Source organism: Myxocyprinus asiaticus, chromosome 13 (genome assembly GCF_019703515.2).
Source record: "Myxocyprinus asiaticus isolate MX2 ecotype Aquarium Trade chromosome 13, UBuf_Myxa_2, whole genome shotgun sequence".
NCBI lineage: Eukaryota > Metazoa > Chordata > Actinopteri > Cypriniformes > Catostomidae > Myxocyprinus > Myxocyprinus asiaticus.
Genome location: NC_059356.1, coordinates 29127558 through 29151422, shown reverse-complemented (window position 1 = coordinate 29151422; position 23865 = coordinate 29127558). Strand labels below are relative to the sequence as shown.

General features: G+C 39.9%; 1 protein-coding gene across 5 annotated transcripts; it reads left to right on the top strand.

Annotated features, from left to right (window-relative positions):
• The first annotated feature begins 126 nt into the window (after nucleotides 1–126).
• On the top strand, nucleotides 127–23746 carry LOC127450710 (STE20-related kinase adapter protein alpha-like). 5 transcript variants are annotated; one of them, XM_051715002.1, is made up of 13 exons: nucleotides 127–245; nucleotides 1408–1493; nucleotides 2078–2135; nucleotides 13127–13155; nucleotides 17548–17650; nucleotides 17737–17858; nucleotides 19494–19602; nucleotides 19703–19826; nucleotides 20042–20213; nucleotides 21178–21282; nucleotides 21384–21637; nucleotides 22292–22334; nucleotides 22450–23746. In XM_051715002.1, exons 2-13 carry the CDS (start codon nucleotides 1482–1484, stop codon nucleotides 22603–22605), a joined length of 1287 nt encoding a protein of 428 aa, XP_051570962.1. In that variant the 5' UTR covers nucleotides 127–245; nucleotides 1408–1481; the 3' UTR covers nucleotides 22606–23746. The 5 variants fall into 5 exon arrangements, with proteins under 5 accessions (XP_051570962.1, XP_051570961.1, XP_051570963.1 ...); XM_051715001.1 differs by having other exon boundaries at nucleotides 146–351; XM_051715003.1 differs by having other exon boundaries at nucleotides 149–175.
• Nucleotides 23747–23865: the final 119 nt, after the last annotated feature.

Genomic DNA, 23865 nt, shown 5'->3' with positions numbered 1-23865 from the left:
CGCGTTTGGTGTAGAACGCTTGTTTTATTTGTGCAAATTTTTTAGACCAATAGATGGACACCTGTGCAACCTTTGGTCCAATAGGAAAATGAGAACGCCAAGGCGTCAAAGACACGCGTCCAATCACTGAACGTTTCATAAGGCGACCCAGCCCATTACGAGCCGAAGAAATACGGTAGAATCTTTAATGTTGTTGATAACTAAAAACTGGGTTGAGTTGAGCTAACGCTATCTGTTATTAGAGGGTGAGTTAAACGATTATACTGTATTATTTAGACAAGCAAACTGGATCTTTGAGTTCGTTTTAGCATCACTGAAATATATTCTTGCAGCTGCTTGGCTAACTGAAAGGTACTTCTCAGCACGCTTGCATGCCACAATTGCCTATGAATAAATTTATACTTTCTTATTTAAAATATTTTATCAGTGCATGCAGATCACGTCGACTTCACAACAATTGAGAACACACAAATTCTTGTCTTTTTTCTTAAAGGAATATTCCGGGTTCAAGACAAATTAAGCTCAGTTGACAGCATTTGTAGCATAATGTTGATTACCACAAAAAACAATTAATATATGTTCCTCCTTTTCTTTAAAAAATAAATAAATAAATAATAATAATAATAATAATAATAATAATAATTGAGGTAACAGTGAGGCACTTACAATGGAAGTGAATGTGGCCAATATTTGGAGGGTTTAAAGGCACAAACGTGAAGCTTATAATTTTATAAAAGCACTTAAATAATAATAATAAAAAAATTCTGTGTAGTATTTAAGCTGTAACGTTGTTAAAAATGTTATTTTTACGGTTGTTTCAAGAGTTACGTCGTCATGGCAACGAAGTTTTAAAATTGGATATTACTTTACACAGAAAAGAATAGTAAGCGATTTTATCACACTAAAATCATGTTTACACACTTTGTTTTTTTTGCTACACTTTTGAAACAGTAAGTATTTTAATGTTCACGGATTGGACCCCATTCACTTCCATTGTACATACTGTATGTGCCAATTTGTAACCCAGATTTTTGCTTCTTTCTTTTTTTGTTTTTTAAAGAAAAGGTGCGACAGTTCAAAATATTTTTTTATTGTAATCAACATTATGCACAACATGCTGTCAATTGAGCTTAACTTGATTGAACCTGGACTATTCCTTTAAGTAGCCGATGCATTAATTGTGACAATAAATCCTGTTTGTTTTATTGGATTTGCTTAGATTTGTTTCTTAGCAGCTGTATTAGAATAAAGGTGTATTTTCTGAAGTGAAGGAGATCTGTTAATGTCAAAATACGGGAATAAGCTAAATCATAATTCAGAAATTTTCAGAGAAATAAATTATCTATTTGTCATGTTGTGTGGCAACTTTTGCAGTCGTGAATCTGAACAGTTTTTTGCAATTTCCAGTCCACCATCTTTCAGATTTGTACTGTTACTGTGATTCTGAAAGTATTGCTGGTCTGTCATCATCTTCAGGATCCATGTCTTTTTTGGTGAGTAAACTTATGTCTATGTTAAATACTTGGTTATCATAGTACTTAATGTAATCATTACATTAAACATGACTGAATTCAATTGTGTATAAAGTAGCCTGGACCAACTTTGACAGGTTTGACCTAAACTTTGTGTGTAAATACTTAAATACTTTAACACTTACTTAGTTTACTAATTTTAAACCACGACTTGCACTGCACACAAATAACTAATATTGGTATTATATTCCTGTTGTTTAGCCAGAGAACTGGCCACCACAGTGAGCCTGGTTTTTCCCAAGGTTATTATTCTCCATTAACCAACATCTTATGGAGTTTTGTGTTCCTTGCCACTGTCGCCTTCGGCTTGCTCACTGGGTTTCTAAATACAATTATAATTTAATTATTTAATTTCTGTACACAATTTACAATCATATTTAATCAAACGCCACAATGATCACTCTAAGACTTGATACATATTACAGTTTCATTTTCTGTTAATGCATGATTTTCTGTAACGCTGCTTTGAAACGATATGTGTTGTGAAAAGAGCTATACAAATAAAAATGACTTGACTGACATTCAACATACAATCTCTCTCTTAGCGTTGGGTGTCAGAGAAACTCAGTGTGGAAAGCCTGAGGGATCTGGAATTATTTGGAGGTGAGTTTAATCCAGCATCTCATGGCACTATGCTTCTTGTAGCTCTTTCAGCAAACCGCACCTGCCTGAGCTTAATTCACTAGGGTGAGTGTGAAGGGGAGACCTAAAACACATGTTTTCAAACAAACGTTTGGGACAAACATTTCGTTTCTTTAATACACTCATATTTCAAGACATGTCTGCACCATTCTGAGGGTAAATTGGTCAATCTTATCTAGAGGAGTAACAGATATTTTTGGACATGAATCCCCCTCATAGTCAGCTGTGAAGGTTCATAGCAAAAGAGAACCTCTATGCAGATTACAACCACTCAGACTCAGTTCATTTGCAGAAGCAATTATATGGCTTGCAGTAAAACTGCTTACTGTTTGTTTTGCTTAATTGCTTTATCAAAATAATTTGTGTTATAAACGTGTTATAACACAAACAATGTGGTGCAACAGCTCTTCGTGTAATGGAAGTGCAGTGTATCTGTCGTTATGACTAGTGTTGTCATGGTACCAACATTTCAGTAGTTGTTCTCGATACCAATTTTGGTACCAGAGCATAAATATGCTAATATGACAATGTGCTACTGAACACCTGTTTAGCCAATTTAAAAAGTTACATTTCAATGTAAATAATAAATGAAAAGAAATGCATGTTGTGTTTCTCAATCAAGGATGCATTGTTTAAGTGTTTTTAAGTAGTGCCCTAGTGACATCTTTTTTATTCTTTACCAAATCCTGTTTTCCTTTTTGTTATTATTATTATTATTATGTAAGGGAGTCACACAGTATGAGGGAAGGAGGACACTGGGATGGGATGTTTCAGGTCTCAGGTGAGCTTTTAATCACAAACTTCGGGGTAACACAGTCAGAACTGGCACAGTAACTTCTTCAGCTTCACAAACTCTTTAGCGTCATAAACTCAGTAGCTTCACCGTGAGACTCTCGTGCCAGCCTCTCTCTCTCCCTCTGCTGGTGGTGTGGCCACTTATATTCCGCTCTCCCCATGCTCACTGGAATTAGAGACAGGTTTTAGACATAATCTAGCTCAGGTGTAAGCGCCCTTACCGCTCTCTCTCTATCTGGACGGACGCTCGACCACGCCCCCGCTGCCACATATCCCCACCGCGCGACTCAGGCCTTGGAGCCATCCGGCCTGTCTACCACAACCCCCCACCCCCCATTTCTGGAAAGGAAGTCGGTGACAGCCATCTGCGCCCCCGGTCTGTGGACCACCTTGAATTTAAAGGGCTAGAGAGCCAGATTCCACCGGGTGATCCACGCGTTGGTATCCTTCATGCGGTGGAGCCATTGGAGTGGGGTGTGATCTGAGCAGAGGGTGAAGGCCCGCCCCAGCAGGTAGTAACGGAGAGTGAGGACCGCCCACTTGATGGCCAGACACCCCTTTTCCACGGTGCTATACTTTGTTTCCCTCAAGGAGAGCTTGCGGCTAATGTACAGCACCGGGCGCTCCTCCCCCTCCACCACCTGCGAGAGCATGGCCCCCAGCCCCCTGTCTGAAGCGTCCGTCTGCAATACAAAAGGGAGAAATTAGGTGCATGTAAAAGCAGCCCCCCGCAAAGTATGGCTTTAACCTGCGTAAACGCCTGTTGGCACTGCTCCGTCCACTGTACTGGGTTTGGAGCTCCCTTTTTAGTGAGTTCAGTCGGCGGGCTGGTGACGTCCGAATAGTTAGGAACAAATCTCCTATAATAGCCAGCCAGCCCCAAGAACTGTCTCACCACCTTTTTGGTCTTGGGCCTCCAGTGATTCTTTGGTCAATCACCGCTGTCTTGTCACTTTGGGGATGCACCTGCCCATGGCCCAAGTGGAACCCCAGATACTGTACCTCCACCTTCCCAATCGTGCACTTCTTTGGATTTGCTGTGAGCCCCGCCCGTCGCAGCGACTTCAGAACTGCCCTCAGATGCTGCATATGCTGCTGCCAATCATGATGATGCCATCCAAATAGGCAGCGGCGTAAGCCGAATGCGGTCTGAGGATTCGGTCCATGAGGCACTGAAACGTGGCCGGAGCCCCAAACAAACCGAACGGAGTGTCACAAATTGGTGTAATCCGAACGGTGTGGAGAAGGCCGTTTTTTCACGGGAAACTGGTGTCAAGGGGATCTGCCAATAACCCTTTGTCAAATTCAGTGTCAAGTAAAATCGAGCAATGCCTAACCAATTGAGCAACTCATCAATACAAGGCATTGGGTAGGCATCAAATTTAGACACCGCATTGACTTTTCTATAATTCACACAGATCCATACAGTCCCGTCGCTCTTAGGAACCAGAACAACTGGGCTGGACCAGTCGCTGTGGGATTCCTCTATTACTCCCATATCGAGCATTGCATCCAGTTCTTCCTGGACTATTTTTTTTTATGTTCGGGCAATCGGTAGGGACGGCAATGTACCACCACCCCTGGCTCGGTCTCGATGTGGTGCTGGATGAGGTTTGTGTGACCCGGTAGAGGGGAAAACACATCTGCGAATTCTTGTTGTAGTTTGGCAACCTCTGCGAGTTGGTACGATGAGATGTGGTCTCCGCAAGTGACCGGGGTGACGCGATTGTTTCGTATTTACCTCCAGCCTGAGCTCCGCCCTCTCTGGAACTACTGTAGCCAGCGTCACAGGGGCCGCCTCCCTCCACAATTTCAGGAGGTGCCCCCTCTATCGGTTCGCTTTACCTCATAATCAAGTTCCCCCACTCGTCGTGTGACCTCAAAGATTCCTTGCCACTTGGCAAGTAATTTGGAGCTCGATGAGGAGAGTATACGAGTGCCTTATCTCCTGGTGCAAATTCCCGCAGCCAAGTTCCCCTGTTATACAGTTGGCTCTGTCGTTCTTGAGCTTGGAGCAAATTCTTCTGTGTTAGTTGCCCCAAGGTGTGGAGTTTTGCTCTAAGATCAAGAAAGTTTTTGAAGTTCATTCTTACTGGCTGAAGGCCCCTCCTCCCAAGCTTCGCGTATGACATCAAGCACGCTGCGTGGGCGCTGCCCATACAGCAGCTTGAATGGGGAAAACCCCGTTGAGGCTTGCGGGACCTCTCGTACTGTGAATAACAGGGGATCGAGCCATTTGTCCCAATTTCTAGCATCCTCATGCACGAACTTACAAATCATATTTTTAAGGGTTTCATTAAATCGCTCCACCAGGCCATCTGTTTGTGGATGGTAAACGCTGATGTGAATTAATGCCCAATAATTCGTAAAGCTCGCGTAGTGTCCGTGACATAAAGGTTGTGCCCTGATCGGTGAGGATTTCTTTTGGAATCCAATGCCCGGCCAATAAAAATGGGCTATTAGTCGGTTCAGTGTTTTTCTTTCCCCTAGATGACCCATCATGGGATTATGATGAGCCGCCTGGAACACCATTTCCCGATGGCTCCGTGGTATTAATAGCTGGGTTGTATCTTCCTTTGTTTGAGCGTCCTGCGTCACTCTATACAACCAGTTGTTTATAATTGCAAAATAGGAATATGAAAGTGCGACAGTCGGCTGGAGTTGTTGACCATCGATCACTCTCACTTGGTCGAAGGCGTGCTTGAGGGATTCGTCTCGCGACTGCTCCAAAGGGAAATCCCCTGAGGATGGGAGGGGCTGCAGCCTCTCCCCCATCACGTCATCCTGACGTGGAGCTGAAGAAGACGGCCCCGGCACTGCCTCCCCTGCCAGAGCATCACACATTTCACATCTCGTCACTTTTGTGCAGGACCCATCCGCACGTATTCCCTTTAATACATTTCGGAATTCAGGCCAATTAGTCCCCAAAATCAGCGGATGGGTGAGGCAGGAACTAATGCTTTGTCCCCCGGAATTTAATTACGAGGGTCACCACGGGGTAGTTGTGAATATCCCCATGCACACACTTCACCCTCACCGTTTTAGTTGTACCCAAAGCCCCATGTTGAACCAGGCATTGGTGGATAGTGGTTTGATTACAACCCGTGTCCACCAATGCTTGGTGAGTACCCCCCTTGACACTTACCGGTATCCGGTACGCTCCGGCCTGGTCGGGGGCAGCCTGCGGAGTGTTGGGGACTGGACCACCATCCCCAGCTCCATCACAGGGCATTGATCCCGGAAGTGTCCCGGATCTCCGCGGCTCCAGCAGGTTGGCCCAGGCGCTACCCCCACACCTGCGTCGGCGGGTGCCTTTACCTGATGGGGAGAGCGGCGGGCACCGTAGATGCTGGGGGGGTACCAACCCCCGCGCATGGGGAACTGGCCTCGGTGGCGGGACTCCTCGCCTCCGCGGGGCAGGAACGGGCTCTGGGGAGAGAGCAGAGTGAGAGGGAAGAGGGGAGGGGAAAGACATAGGATGGGGGGAGAGAGTAGAAGGGCTCTTCTGCCCTCTGGGACGCTGCCATATGGTCCTCCACCAATTGGACAGCCTCCTCCAGCGATGCTGGGCATTGGCACTGGACCCATTCTGCCATTCCTCGCGGTAGCCGATGGACTAGCTGTTCCAGTACCACCTGATCAATCACTCCCTCGATGTCGCGATCCCCCGCCAGCAGCCATCACCGGCAGGTGTCTCGGAGCCGTTGGGCAAAGGTAAACGGGTGGCCAGTCCTCTCCAACTTCATGCCATGGAAGAGCTGGCAATTCTGCTCTGGACTACGGCCAACCCGCTGCAGGATGGATTTCTTCAAGTCCTCCTAAGCCAGGAGACTAGCCGCCGGCAGTTGCTGTGCTGCGAGCTGGGCTTCTGGCTGATTGGCCACGCGGCCAGCCCCAGATCTTGGTGGTACACTCAAAGAGGTCAAGGAACGCCTCTGGATCATCTGCCGCCCCCATCTTCAGGAGCGTGGGCAATGGCATGGGGGATGTGGTGTCCGGAGTCGCAGCCAGGGCTTTCTCCTGGCTAAGGAGGCTCCGAATCACGTGCCGGACCTCTGCTTTAGCTCATAGGATCTTGAAGAAACGACGATCTTGACCTTGTCTCAGCTCAAGCAGGGATTGTTGGTGGGACTGGTGTAGCCCGGCGAGGGACTTGAGGATTTCTGCCAACGGGGGGGACTCCATGGGGCGTACTTCCTCCAACTCGATTGTTCCCAAGTTTCGGCACCAGTGTAAGGGTGTCACACAGTATGAGGGAAGGAGGACACTGGGACGGGATGTTTCAGGTCTCAGGTGAGCTTTTAATCACATCTTCGGGGTAACACAGTCACAACTGGCACAGTAACTTCTTCAGCTTCACAAACTCTTTAGCATCACAAGCTTCTAGACACAGCCTCTAAATCATCACCAAGTCTTTATCACAACTCTTTTTAATGTCATAAATTCAGCAGCTTCACCGTGAGACTTGCGTGCCAGACTCTCTCTCTCCCTCTGCTGGTGGTGTGGCCACTTATATGCCGCTCTCCCCATGCTCACTGGAATTAGAGACAGGTGTTAGACATAATCTAGCTCAGGTGTAAGCGCCCTTACTGCTTTCTCTCTCTCCGGACGGATGCTCAACCACGCCCCCACTGCCACATATTATTTTCCAGAACTCCATGTTTTAGTTTAATTTAATTTCATCATCAAAATGGTGTCTAATCAATTAATTCTTAAAACTTTTAACAAGTGAAAACATAACTTTAAACATGTCATTGCATTTTTTTTTTTTTTTGCCAAAGTTTTATTCAACAGCAGTCTTGCTTGTGATATATTACTTTATGATTATTATTATTATTATTATTATTATTATTATCATCATCATTATAGTGAATATTACATTTTACTATACAGTTGTAATATATTTCTGTCACAGTATCCTCAATTTCAGGGCTCTTGTTTATATTTTGAAATGTGCTTTTATGACGTGTATTTTTTACCTGAATCTTCACTTTCCTGATAAACAGTTTGCAAAACTTTTAAATCACATCTGAAATCTCATCTCTTTACACTGGCCTTTGAGTCTGACAAATGAAATGTAGGACACATTTTTAAGCGTTTGTATTTTAGATTACTGGTGCTTATGTGGTAATTTTTAAATGTTATGTTTTAAATTGTATTACTCTGAAGCACTTTGGTCAACTCTGTTGTTTTAAATGCTTTACAAATAAAGAGTTGAGATTAAAGCGCAAATGCTGCGATTTAATTATATAAATATATAGTTTACATGTGCTGCGTGATTCACAGTAGATTAGTGCTCTGCTCTGTCATCTGATACAACATTCGTGAATGATCCTCAATATGTATGAGCGGTCGGATTTATACATTAATTCAAAGTACGCAGCTCTTCCAAACTAAGATTGCAGCCTTCAGCGGTTTAATAAATCACACTAAGACATGTCATGATTTTAATTTGATCAGTTGTCCTTTCAGTGTAAGGAGTAATAACACATGCTCAAAATGAGCATTTTAAAGCAGTCGTGGGTCATATTACATGCTGGTACAGGATTGAGTCAGTGCTCGGTACTACCGGTACTGCAGAAACACTGGTATCATTACATCATTTTATTTTAGTATCGACTTGGTACCGAAGTACCGGTACTTTTGACAACACTAGTTATGACTAATGATGGCGATAACAGCAGATTCTGTGTGTCCTCTTCGTGTCTGTGAGACGTTTTATCTTCTTCCTGTGATGTATCTCTATGTAAGTCTGCCTGTGATGTAGTGTAATTGCGAGATGCTGACAGATTGCTTCTGTGGTGCCACTGTAATCTAACCACTCTAGTGGTCGACCGATATGTCGCAGAGGCTGATAAATAAGCCGATATTCAGAATTTGTTAATTATTGGCATAGCCAGTTAAATTTTCCCGTTTGGCCGATTTGTTTCTTGAGGGCGCTGTGAATCACCTGCTTGCATGTAAATGACCAGTCACGGTTCGTTTTGTTGTTACATGCCATCATGTTACTACAGTGATAGACCGGTGTGCAACACCAGTCTCATTTAAAGGGTCCGCATATCAGAGCCGCGGCAGACGCGTTTGAGCTTATAATGTTAAAATGCTCGCCTGTTTCATTCTCCCTCTCTCTCCTCAACAGTTCCCTGTAATTTTAAACTGTTTTGTCTAATGACAAAAAGGCAAATATCAATAAACGAATATCATATACCGTCTGGAAATATGCACATATCTCGTTTAAACGAAAATACAGCGTTTTCTTCCCGTCGAGCCAGTAGTGTAGTCTAGAGCAGTGCTTCCCAACCTGGGCATCGCGACCCAGGTTAGGCACTAGGGGTCGCCAGAGCTTCACGGGGGTTGTGTAGCTCTCTATATTTTGTGGGTTACAAGAAGAAAAAAGTGGAATGTGTGAAAGTTATTTTTAAATTATTTTTGTAATAAAGCACAATCAAATAGGGCCATTTTTAGTATTTTAATAATATATTATTGCTTATGAGATATTTGAAAAGACAAGACACACAGTATGTCTAACATAGGTTTTTTTTTTTTAAGGTGTGCATCTCGCGATAGTGGTAAGGACAGAGGGGTTATTATATATATATATATATATATATATATATATATATATATATATATATATATATATATATATATATATATATATTTTTTTTTTTTTTTTTTTTTTTTTAAAGACGCGGCAAAACTTCTTGTTCTACTGGTACAGTACTGAGCAACGATCAAAACAACAGGTTATAGCCAAACCAAATGAGTGACTATGGCAAAGCGTCAAGGAGAAGAGAAAACGCGGTAAAAAGAAAACGAGGATGTATTTGGTTTTATGTATTTATTCATTATTTATTATTATTTATGTGGATTTATTATTATTTAATTATCTTAATTATCGTAAACCCAGTGAGTTTTTCCTTTGGAAAAATTGTTCTTACAAAATAGACACCAGAACTTCAGGGATCTTTTGACTAGTGCTCAAATTAAAATCACACTTTAAATATATGTTCAAAGTTTTTGTAGTAATACAAAAATTGTCTCTTCGCTGGAGAGGGGGGTCGTTCGGGATTTTGAAGGTTAAAATAGGGGTCCCTTCGAAAAAAGTTTGGGAGTCACTGGTCTAGAGCATACGCATTCATACGCTGTATGCCCACCTATATTTCTTAGGATTTTGCGTATGCCCACCTAAAATAAGGGATGATACGTATGGCAGCCAGTACAACGAGTAGGCTTTTGACCCGGAACATTTTCAATCTAATAATATGATGTTACATTAAGTGAATTGTTCGTTTTGTTTTTAATTATTATTATTTTAAAACGTGTACAGAGATTCTCTCTAAATGCGCATGGAGCTGCGGGAGGCGGGAGTGCAACTAATAGCACGAGCCAGACAGACAGTCCGATTAAGCTGATCCACCAATCAGAACGTTCATTTCAGACGCGATTGGATATTTGCTAACCAATCATATTTTCCGTTTCAGAAAGGGGCGGGAAATTTCCATCGTCTAACGCTGATGCACAAGTATTCCTGGAGTAACTATAATTTGCGCTGTAAATTTATAACCCTGCTAAAAGTAAATGTGTGTATATATATATATATATACATTTAAATTTAACTTATGCAATTCAACTTTGTGAAAATACTGCATGTTACTGCACCCGTGCTATTTTTTTATGCTCTTTGCAGATGCTGGACAACTGTCACGTAATTATATCAAATGTCTTTTTTGTGTGTGCCTTTTACTGCTGTCGGTGGTGCCTTTTTCTCGTGATATCAGATCATTTCAATTTATATTTAAAATAAGGAAAACCATTTAACTATACACAGAAAATCACATTATAGTACACGAATTAAACAAATATCCATTCTTACGTAGGCTTTATATGGTAATGCAAGACAACATGTTAACGTGAACACACTCATAAGCTACAGTGCTTAACAGTTTATTGCATATTATGTATGTATTAGTTTATTAATTAGAGTAATTTTCATAGTAGCTTAATGAATGGAACATAAATAAGACCTATAAATTTAAATATATATTTAACATCAAGTTACCATACCATGGTTCTTAGTTTTTTTTTTTTTTTTTTTTTTGCAATTTTATGTTTATGTTATTTACTATATTAAATTGTGTGATATATCGGCATTGTACCGCCCTATCTGCCACCCTGCTGTCTGGATGTTGACATCGGCCATTAAAAAACCCATATCGGTCGATCACTAAACTGCTCATTTATCAGGGGTGGGCTGATCATTAAGGGAGCTTCAGTTATAGTTAGATCTGATATAAGTTCTCAATTTTCTCTATATGGCATATACCTCCTTATTTCCTACAATTAGTTGCAGTAGATATTATTATGATGTATAGTAAACCTTCTTAAAAGAATCTGAGAAAATCTACAGCTTTTCATGGCGTGGGTGGTGCATAATGCTCCAAGGCTCGGCTCTTGCTGATAGAGTTTTGATGCTGTATAGCTTTGAAATTAAGGACTATATACAATACACTGTACAGCCAGTGTTATGATAGTCTGAATACTAGGTATTAACTAACATTTAATAGGTTTTCATTATGCCTAAGCTGATATTCTATAATCCATTGGGCAATGAAGGGGTTTTTAAGGCTTTGCTATTTGCTTTGCTGCTTTCACTCATTTTGCTGTGGTCTCATCACTGCTCCAGGGGTGCATGTTACTTCATATCTATTGTGAAGACACACATTTCTGTTTGCTTTTGGCTGCTATGTTCCTGTGGCTCTGCACAAATAAATGTAAAAAACAGATAAAAAAAGACTGTTTAATTTTCAAATGAAAAAAAAACAAAAAAAAAAAAAACAGAAATTTTAAAAAATGAGTTCTGCTGATTTCTGTCTGTCAATGAATGTTCAAGTAAGGATATTGAATTGCAGATACCACAGCTTGATTAAGAGATTTACAATATGTGATAATCAGTTTGTGCTTAATAACATGAATTATAATATTATCCATATTTTGACTAGACCATAAATACATTTGGCTAATATGGTGTTTTATGAGTAATATGTTATAGGCTGGATTATATTGGTGTTAGAGCCTTTCCGGAATTTTGTTTCATTGTTTGTTCAAGAAATAATCAGGGTTAAATAGGCTACAAGTTAAGCTTAATCAACAGCATTTGTAGCATAATGTCGATTACCACGAAAGTTTATTTTGAATCCCTCGTTCATTTCAACATAAAAGTAAAAATCAGAGTTACAGTGAGGCACTTACAAAGGAAGTGAATGGGGCCAGTCTATAAACACTAAAATACACAGTTTCAAAGTATAGTCACAAGACATGAAGATTATATGTGTTAACATGATTTCAGAGTAGGGATGCACTGATGTACCGGCCGCCGATATGTATAGGCCAATAATTTACCTTTTAATGTGGCTCTCTTTAAAATTGGCCTTTTTTTAACTCTTTGTACATTTTTAAAAGCATAATTCTTAAGTAAAACAGTGATCTCATGGCAAAATATGGTTATTGGCCTATAGTTTTTTTAAATATTTTTTTTGTATTGGGTATTGGGCAAAGAAAATGATATCGGTACATCCCTATTTTAGAGGGATAAAATGGTTTACTACCCTGTGTTAAATTATATCCAATTTGACAAATTTGTTATGATGATGTAACTCCAGTAAAAGCTGGGAAATCCCTGATTTAAATCACATTAACATGTATAATGTTTACGTTGTGTGGCTGTATTTTTAAAACAGGATATATTTTGTGGACTGGCCCAATTTACTTCCATTGTAAGTGGTTTACTGTAACCGCAATTCTTTTTTATTTTTTTTAAATGAACAGTGGATGAGTCCAAATTATTTTTATGTTAATCAATATTATGCCACAAATGCTGTCAATTGAGCTTAACCTGTTTTGAACCCAGAATATTCCTTCAAGTAATAGAAGGGGAAAATTATTTAATAAAAATTGTATTGACAATATAAGAATGGATTAAATCATGAGGGATTTAGACAAGGCCAATTGGAAAGAGTGCTAAAAATATGCCTGTCTCAGAAATATAAATATGTTGCAATGAGGTGTCTATAAAATGATTTGAACCCCTTTAAAGGCAGACTGTTTGTTTGTATGTGTGTGTCTTTTGCGTCATTTACATTGTTTCTCTACACCAGAGCAAACTCAGGCAAGCCCACTAAGGAAAGTAAGTGCGGTAACTCTTCCAGCTTTTCCATTCGCCTGTTGGTTTGGTTGTGCGACAGTTGTGCGTGTATGAGCATGTGAGATTGTGTGTGCTTGTGCAAATGTAAGTTTAATGGTGTGTGTGTGTGTGTGTGTGTGTACTTATAATGTGCTCTGTGTGCGTGTGCTCAACTGAATACATCCCCTGTGCTCCTGTGTTTGCGTGCATGCACTCAATGTGCTGCTGTGACACTCATTCCTCCCCACCTACCCAGATTTCACAAGTGCTTGTCCAGAGGGGCGAGCGTTTATGTGTAGATGGGGAAAATTAAGTTTGAAGTTTGTTGTTTATATAAGGTCCAAAGGAAACTCGCTGGGTAGAAAGTGGTTTTAATATTATAAAAGATTGCTTGCATAACTAAAGGGAAGAGAAGTGTCTGGGTTTAATTTCACTTAAATCCTAATTTAGTAAGATAATTTTTGGCGGAACAAACATATTGAAAGTGTGACTATGTAAAAGAAAGTTCACCCAAAAATGAAAAATCTGTTATTATCTACTCATCCTCATGTTGCTCGAAACATATATGAAAAGGGTTGGGAACCGAGAATACAGTGTGACCAGTGTAGTCTGATTCCCCAACAAATGACTCTCACGAGTCGGTTCTTTTGAATCTATCCTGCAAAACATACTGTGCCGGATCATGGTTGGTGATAAGATGTTGATATGGATGTGTAGTTTGATTCTACAGTCTACTGATAACTAACTTCAGGACTTAGTTGTCACAAAGAACGTGCCAACACCAGGAATGATGATGATGTCATTGGTCACCTAAGCATGTGAAGTGTGGAAGATGCTCATTGTGATGTTATGGCAACACATGGAGTCATCTCATCGAAAGCTTGGGCTTGCTGCACTGTTCACTTAAATAGTACTGCAAGCACACCAAAGGGCATACAATAATTTGTTTTATGAATTGCCATAGACTTGCATGATCTCCAATGACAGATCTTCTCGTCATATACAGTTGTGCTCAAAAGTTTGCGTACCCTTGGAGAATTGGTAATATATGTACCATTTTTAAAGAAAACATGAGTGAGCAGGCAAAACACATTTCTTTTATTTCTTATGGGATTCATATTCATCTGTAGGTTATAACAGAATGGCACAATCATAAAACAAAACATGGCAACAAAGAAAAAAATGAAATGACCCCTGTTCAAAAGTCTGCATACCCTTAGTACTTAATACTGTGTATTGCCTCCTTTAGCATCAATGACAGCATGCAGTCTTTTGTAATAGTTATCTATGAGGCCCCAAATTCTTGCAGGTGGTATAGCTGCCCATTCGTCTTGGCAAAATGCCTCCAGGTCATGCCAAGTCTTTGGTCGTCTTGCATGAACCATACGTTTGAGATCTCCCCAGAGTGGCTCGATGATATTAAGGTCAGGAAGCTGTGATGGCCACTCCAGAACCTTCACCTTTTTCTGCTGTAACCACTGGAGGGACAACTTGGCCTTGTGCTTAGGGTTATTGTCGTGCTGGAAAGTCCAAGAGCGTTCCATGCGCAGCTTTCGTGCAGAAGAATGCAAATTGTCTGCCAGTATTTTCTGATAACATGCTGCATTCATCATAGGCCTTGTTGACCCCTCTCCAAGCATAGCGCTTATGGTTGTGACCATAAAGCTCTATTTTGGTCTCGTCACTCCAAATTACAGTGTGCCAGAAGGTGCGAGACATGTCAAGGTGTTGTCGGGCATATTGTAACCGGGCTTTTTTGTGGCATTGGTGCAGTAAAGGCTTCTTTCTGGCAACTCGACCATGCAGCTCATTTTTGTTGAAGTATCGTCGTATTGTGCTCCTTGAAACAACCGCACCATCTTTTTCCAGAGCAGCCTGTATTTCTCCTGAGGTTACCTGTGGGTTTTTCTTTGTATCCCGGACAATTCTTCTGGCAGTTGTGGCTGAAATCTTTCTTGGTCTACCTGACCTTGGCTTGGTATCAAGAGATCCCTGAATTTTCCACTTCTTAATAAGTGATTGAACAGTACTGACTGGCATTTTCAAGGCTTTAGATGTCTTTTTATATCCTTTTCCATCTTTATTAAGTTCCATTACCTTGTTAAGCAGGTCTTTTGACAGTTCTTTTCTGCTCCCCATGGCTCAGTATCTAGCCTGCTCAGTGCATTCACGTGAGAGCTAACAAACTCATTGACTATTTATACACAGACACTAATTGCAATTTAAAAAGCCACAGCTGTGGGAAATTAACTTTTAATTGCCATTTAAACATGTGTGTGTCACCTTGTGTGTCTGTAACAAGGCCAAACATTCAAGGGTATGTAAACTTTTGATCAGGGCCATTTGGGTGATTTCTGTTATCATTATGATTTAAAAAGGAGCCAAACAACTATGTGATGATAAATGGCTTCATATGATCACTATCCTTAAATAAAAGACAGTTTTTTTTTTTTTGCATGTTCAGTCATATTTTCAAAATAAATGCCAAAATTTCACAATTTCTGCCAGGGTATGCAAACTTTTGAGCACAACTGTATGAGAATATGTTATTATTTTCATTGCAGATCTTGGTCTCAATGTTAGTAAAACCACTTGTAGAAATTACTTCTCTGATTTAATGGGATCATGTATGTCTATGACCAGGTGCAAGACAGTGGTGCGGTCTTGTAAAATTGATTTGGTGCTTATGACATGCTTGTGCAAATGTGCAGTTTTGTGAAGCTATTCCTTCTGCAGCTTTTTGACTCCGGTCTCAGAGTTTCAGATCATTTGTAATGAATCTTAAATGAGCACATAATCTGCCATTACTCAGTATTTGATCTGTATGACTCTCAGAAGACATTTGCAATGGCTGGGATTTATCAGTGTATGTACAATTAAAAACACTTCCCCTCTTCAAAACCAGGTTGGTTTGTGCTGTTATCTCAACAATGACATTGGTATACTCAGTGACTGTGTCTGTGATCGTGTATGTGTGTGTGTGTGTGTGATCTCAAAATGTTTCTCTAATACACTGAAACTGTCTGTGATTTACATTGATGCACATATATATTTGGTTGACATCAGGTCCCAAAATACTATGATGCATTTGAAGAAAAGCTGACCTGCATTTTAAAATGTGTATTAACCAAACACTGCTTGTACAGTGATGCCTCTCAACCACAGATCCTTTCAGAAACACCAAAGGTTACTGTTATGTCAAATTCAAAGGACAAAAGTATTTTGTTTATGTTTTACTGTAGTTTCCACCAAGCCCCCTTGCACATTGTTTGTATGACTGAGGACTCACAAATCACATTCACAAATGCACCTCATGTAATATGACAAGGCTTACTGGCCATACTCTCATATTACAAGGCTGTTGTTCTGTAGTCTGTTAAAATGGATTGAATTGTTTTGGATGGATGATAAAGCACTACAAAGTCACCAGATGTTGCTCCCAAAATGGCTAGAATTTGTTCTCTCCTCACAATGTGACATTTGAATTAAAAACAACTGCAAACTCACCAGGTCCCAGAGCATCCCTCTCGACCAGCCATTCAAATAATGTATGCAACACAGAACTGTCAGTCTGATTAAGAGTAGGGATGCACCGATGCAAAATGTGTGCCGATAGCAATATCCAATTATTTAGAACAAAATTTGCAGATAATGTTACTAATAGTTTGGTGGTTCTGCTTATGCTACCTTGTTTTAAATCACTGATTTAATTACACAGATTTGAAAGAAATTTCAATATAACTTTATTCTCTATGTCTCTACATGTTTTCTGGTCTCGGTTATAAACAAAACACTGAAACAAAAAGCACATTATTAACGCACGTTAACATTCTTAACTCACATTAACTAAATTCTGAATAATGAAGCCTGAATGATTGCAACTCTGCTGTCATTGTTACCCAGTAAAAAACAAAACATTTTCTTTCACACACAGGACAAGTTGAAGGCTAATTGTCCAATGCATTTTTCCACCCTCTTTTGATCGACAGGAAATAATCTACCCTCCTCATCGGCTGTTTTTAAACAATCAGCTGATGTCTGATAGCATAATCCTTTTTATCAGCCAATACTGATGATTGGCTGATACATCTGTACATTGCTAATCAAGAGATTTTTGTTTGAAACCTCCCTTGTCCTTGTGTGGACGCTGACTTTTTTATGCTTTTTCATTGTTATTTTGGTCGAGAATCTGTACGTTCTTTTCCTTGAATGTGTGTGCTATATATATTTTTTAATTAGATGAGTGAGAGAAATGTTCTGGAACCTGGTCAGTTTGCAGGTGTGTTTTTAGCCCCCTCTCCAGTGGCATACAGTAGAGGATGAGAGAATGGGGAAGTTGCTCTGTTGGCATTATGTGTTGCCTTTTTGGACTAATGACTTTGTTTATTGTCTCAGGCCCATGAGAACAGTGAAGAGTCTCTGAACCCTATCACACGCAGGGACACCATGGGAAGCTTTCTGCCAGACAGCAGCGCTTATGAGCTGCTCACTGTCATAGGTGAGTCCCAACACAAGCAGTAAAACGGACATCTCACAAGATTTTCAGTGCACATTAACTGAGTGTGCATGTGTCTGTGCATGTAGGTCGAAGTTTGGAGGACTTGATGACAGTTAATCTGGCCAGGTACAAACCTACAGGGGAGCATGTGGCTATTCGACGCATTGACCTGGATTTGTGTACCAATGACATGGTCAATTACTTACAGGTCTGTAGATGTATCTTAGTCTGCACCCATTTCTACTAAATATCTATTTAAGCAATATGGCATGATAGGTTATGCTAAATTGTAATTGACCCTTCACTAAACTCTGCCACCTTGGCTACCATTGCTCGCTCTGACAAACTTTGCAGAAGTTCCCATTGGAATGAATGGGAGATACATGGAATGAAGAGAGAAAACGCAAAAAGCGAATGCTTGTAAGTGAAATGGTGCAAGGCAACAGTTGCTAAAATAGGATTGGTCAGAAATGCTTTTATGGCGGGGATTAGCGAAGGGTAAATTATTGTCATGGCTAAAGGGCATTATTAGGCATGACAAGCAGCGGATATAGTCTCCTGAGAGTTGCTCTCAGTGGGTGCTGCACAGTGATATACACAGCAGCAAGTTGAACAGATGTTTCACATCATAGCATAGCAAAATTGTGTATATTAGCATGGTTGGAACTAGAGACTAAAAATGGTTCAAAAAACAAAAAACGAAAACGAACGAAATTTTTTGCAGAATGTAACTGAAAACGGGAACCAAGTAATTTTCAATTGTTCCGGAGTGAAAATTTTATTTTTAAATGCTGGTAACCAGTTATAACCGGTTAATTTTGTTCCAGTAATTTTTTGATGAAACAAAAGGCCAAAGGGTTTATCACAGTAACTTTTTGGAACTACACTACTTCATGTTGCCCTGTAAAAAATTAAACATGTGCTTGGAAACTGCTGCATCGTACATTTCTTTGCCTAATTGCCCATTGTGGATGTCGCATTCTGTGAATGAAGACCTTTTTAACAACAATACTGTAAGTGTATAATTACTACAAAATCATGCACGGTTAATCCAGATACAGTGAAAACATTATTAGAGGTAAAAAGCACATTTCTCAGTTGTTTCCAAGTCTTCAATGAATTATTGTTAGATATGATGCATTAATACAGATTTGATGCTGTCAGATTTTGACTGAAGCAGATCTGTAATAAAAATCGAACTTGAATTAACTGTATGCTTGTTATGATTTTTATGCTGATAAAGTCACCACACCGGAAACAATTTTATGGCTTATTTTCACTTATTTTGGTGAGGCAAGTGACTTGTTTTCCCAGACCACATTGCTTGTTTCTCTTGCGAGATCAGGCAACACTGCAACTGGTATTTCACCCACACATAGCTCAGAGTACTGTCATTTTAAAAAGACCGTTATTAACCTTTCTTTTATTTTGTTCTAACCGGTAACCATTTGGAAAGGAGGCTGCGGAACCTCTGAACTGGAACGAAAAAAAAAATACAGTTTTTGCTCAACGAAGCAAAATGAAAAACATTTTGTTTTTAGTCCCTAATTGGAACAGTAAGCATCCAGCACGGGAATAATCAGTTAACCAGTTTCAAAGCCTAATCAGTTTTTAAAAATATACACATTGCTCCACCTCTGTTGCCTTCCTGGCTGTGCTTAAACACAAACATACTGCATGAATATTGTTGCCAATTCACGAACATATGTCTCTATGAGCCAGTTCTTTTAATTAATTTCTCAAAAGGACTCGCAAATCTCCCTGCTGCATTAACAGAATACTGTAAAAACACTGTATACATATGCAATGTAATCACTTCTTCTCCTTGTTGTTTTTCCCTAAGGGAGAACTCCATGTCTCAAAGCTGTTTCACCACCCCTGTATCCTCCCATACAAGAGTGTCTTTATTGCTGAGAATGAACTATGGGTGATCACACCCTTCATGGCCTACGGTTAGCAGAGAAAGCACTACATCAATTCTGAACTCGATACCTGCCCAATGAAGCAAATATTTTTCGCTTACGATAACTTTGTTTTAATGTTCTGTATCAGGATCTGCACGTGACATAATCAGTACACATTTCGCTGACGGCTTAAGTGAGCAGACAATTGCCTACATATTGCTGGGTGTTTTAAGAGCCCTGGAGTACATACATCAGATGGGTTATGTTCACCGGTGAGCAATTCACATGTACACACACTTGTATTTATGACTTATTCTTAAGCCAGGCCAATACGCAACTGCCATACTGGATTGTCAGCTTTACGTCTGTGCTACAGGCAAGATTAACATCTCACTGATATGTTACATGGTCGTTGCAACAAAACGAATGAACAACAGTGAACAATAGTTTGTCTTTTTTTGTTAATCTTCTTATTTTGTGTTTATAGGAGTGTGAAAGCAAGCCATGTGCTGATTTCGGCAGATGGACAAGTGTATCTGTCTGGTCTCAGAAGTATCTTTAGTTTGATCCGTCATGGTCAGAGAGCACGTGTTGTCCATGATTTCCCTCAGTACAGTGTTAAAGTGCTACCTTGGCTTAGTCCAGAGGTTCTGCAGCAGGTGCATTTGATTTATACTGCACACTTTATGCAATCTCAATGTACAGTGACTGAAAGTGTTTGAACACTAAAGCCGCACTTAAACATGTATGAATATCATTGCATTAGGTAATAATTAGTTGGTTATGAGTAACTGCAAAAATGGCTCAGAAAAGTGTGGCTTAAGTGTCCAAATAGTTTTTGGGGCCACTGTAATTCTATTTCAGACTTACCGATTAAAGGGATAGTTCGCCCAAAAATGAAAATTCTCTCTTCATTAACTCTCCCCACATCCCAGATGTGTATGATTTTCTTTCTTCAGCAGAACACAAATAATGATTTTTAGAAGAATATTTCAGCTCTGTAGGTCCATACAATGCAAGTGAAGCAAGCTGACCAGAACTTTGAAGCTCCAAAAGTCACATAAAGTAAACATAAAAGCAATCCATAAGACTCCAGTGGTTAAATCCATATCTTCAGAAGCAATATGATAGGTGTGGGTGAGCAAACAGAACAATATACATGTCCACTTTCACTTTCAAATGTGAAAGTGAAACTTAAGAGGCACCACATTTGACTTTCAGATGTAAAAGTGAAAGTGGAGATTTAGAGTAAAAAAAAGGACTTTAGATTTTAAAAGATTTTAGATCTGTTTCTCACCCACACCTATTATATAACTTCTGAAGATATGGATTTAACCACTGGAGTCTTGTGGATTACCTCTATGTTTCTTTTTTTTTTTTTTTTTTTTTTTTTTTTAAGCTACAAATGTCTGATCACCATTCATTTGCATTGTATGGACCAACAGAGCTGAGATGTTTGTGTTCTGCTGAAGATATAAAGTCATACACATCTGGGATGGCATGAGGGTGAGTAAATTATGAGAGAATTTTCATTTTTAGGTGAACTATTCCTTTAAAGTTATTAAAAATGTTTTTTTATTTTTTGACAACATCTGTTTTCATTTGTGTATTTGCATATTACAGAACCTTCAGGGATATGACTTCCGCTCCGATATTTATAGTTTGGGCATCACTGCATGCGAGCTAGCTAATGGACACGTACCCTTTAAAGATATGCCTGCTACACAGGTAAGTTAAACACCTTACTCTTTATCTCTCTCTTTTTGCATTCTCACCTTATTGTCTTCCCATTCACACTCATTTATGAACCTTCTCTCTGTCTTTGTCAGATGTTGTTAGAAAAGTTGAATGGTACAGTCCCCTGCCTGCTGGACACCACCACCATTCCCCCTGAAGAACTTTGCATGAAGCCATCTCGCTCAGGGGCCGACTCTGGGATCTGCGAGGGCCCCTGCGCTGGTGGAGCTCGCCACACTAATGGAGAACCCTCATCCTTCTCTGGGGCAAACCCTTACAGCCGGACCTTCAGTCCTCACTTCCATGCCTTTGTGGAACTTTGTCTACAGAGAGACCCTGAGAAAAGGTTAACAATTTTTTCCTCATTAAAAAAGTTACACACAAAGTAATTTTTAGTACATTTGACAGATATGTTAAAAATGATGTACACTCACACGAAATGAAGATTTCAGTCGAAAAATGCAGATTTATTTTACATGGAGTGGGTCACCTTATGGTGGATGCCATGTTGACATCACATGACCAGCCGAATACATCTCAGTATGTCTATATGCATTTTAAAAATTGTCTTTTTAAAATGTCATGTGCACCCTTTAGTCAGACTTTTGTAAAGGCGGACTAACAGACCCAGATAATGCAATATCTCGGCTTGGTGCAGTGAATCCATGTTAACATGAGAACTGTTGGCCAACTACACAAAACCTGCTGTAGCTCAATTATTACTGCGCATGTAAAAGTACTAGCTGTATTTCAGTAACCCTATTGTATTATGGACACTTTTGGTTGAGGATTAAATTAATCATGAATGAATATGTTATTTTTACAATGGCATTGGTATCTATGATGATAGGTGTTAGTATTAAGTCCTAGACCACTGTCATATTGTCTATCACAACATGAACAAAACATTACAGAGTGTGTATTTTAATTAACAAGTAATTGCCCATCTCACACTTCAAGTTATGACCTGAACATACTTATTTATCATGTCTCACTACAGACCCTCTGCCAGCACTCTGATAGGCCATTCCTTCTTTAAACAGGTAACAACTTCTTTTGAGCAAATATCTGACATATTTGTACATGTTTAAAAAACATTATAGTGGTCATACATTTACTTTTCATTGATGTAATGGTCCATTCTGTCCTACATTTCAGATTAAACGCAGACCATCTGAGGCTCTTCCTGAGCTTCTGCGTCCAGTTTCCCCAATCAGCAGTCTAGAGTGCATTCAAACTCAGGATTCCCCTACTGGGCTGGCCAGTCTGGAGTCTGATCTCAGCCAGCTGGATGTTGATGACTGGGACTTCTAAGTAGATAAGAGATGGAGGGGATGATGGAATAGATATAAAGGGCTTATTAACCACAGGACTTGATGGGACCCTTATGAGAAAGCATGATTGGGAGTTGAGGATGATTTTGCTGTTATAAAAAAAAAGGAAAAAAAAAAAAGGGGAAGACTTTGTGATTTGAATGTGGAATAAATGTTATGAGGAGATTCTTTTCAAAGAATCTACAAGGGACTCTGGAATGTTTCTTGTTGTTGTATTTGTGTATGTCAAGTACAAGGAGAAGCAGTTTCTTACAAAGAAATGAAAAGCCAGCAGTCGCCATAGCCTTGCTAAAGCATTCAGACTAACTGAAAGATGCATGAACTGAAAGCCTGAGGCACCCACTCCTCAAGCCTACATTTTGATTACTCTTACAGACTTGTCATGTTACAATGGTGATCACTTGAGGCTACTGAAACTTGTTCTATGTGCTTTAACAGAACTAATAACACTCTATGAATGTCTGCTAGCATAGTGCAGCTGCCAGCAACACAGGAATTGCAAGAGCTTTGTTCATACATAAAGCAGGGCCAAAGGGCACATCAAATCGGTGAATTTTCATCTGTCCAAGTGGATTTGTTAAGTGAGGCATAAAGAGCTGTGAAGTCAACCCAGAATTAAATGGGTTGATTCAGATTACCTGAAGATAACACTGTCTAATCTATGGGTTGATTGTGGGGATCAAAGCCATCAACTTCCCTGCGAGTTGAAGTTCCCTGCAAATTAAATTTCCCTGTTGAAATTTCTTCCCCTTCTCATAAATAGTAATTCCATCAGAAAAAAACACAGAAATACACAGCATCAAGTGGTACCTTAAATGCTGGAAGACAAGAATCTGTTCTTTTCTTGCTATCTGTTACAACCATCCATTTAAAAAACTGAGTTCTGCTGTATTGTAGCAGATTAATTTCTGTTCTTGGCATGCGATACAGAAGAAAGTACTTCAATGGACATGTCTGTGTTTATTATCAGCTAATTTACCAATGTGTAAATGAAATAAATGTTGTAATTGCGCAAATGTCAGTTCTTGTTTTCATTGTAAAGAAAAATGACCAGTGCTGCTTGTTACATAAATTAATTCCACATCTACTTGCATTAAAGCTTATGGGCTCTATTTTCATGAGATCTCTAATCTTTAGTGCAATTTTCGTGCCAGTGCAAGTGTGTGTGGATGGGAGTGTTTGTGCAATCTATGGGTGTACTGTATGGTAATGAAGTGACGCAAAGTGCAATTGGCTATTT

What these genes read in the sequence shown, in the direction of transcription:
- LOC127450710 (XM_051715002.1), top strand. An exon ending in CAGATGGGTTATGTTCACCG is followed by an intron (nt 19,827 to 20,041) that starts GTGAGCAATTCA and finishes TTGTGTTTATAG; the next exon opens with GAGTGTGAAAGCAAGCCATG. An exon ending in CAGAGAGACCCTGAGAAAAG is followed by an intron (nt 21,638 to 22,291) that starts GTTAACAATTTT and finishes GTCTCACTACAG; the next exon opens with ACCCTCTGCCAGCACTCTGA.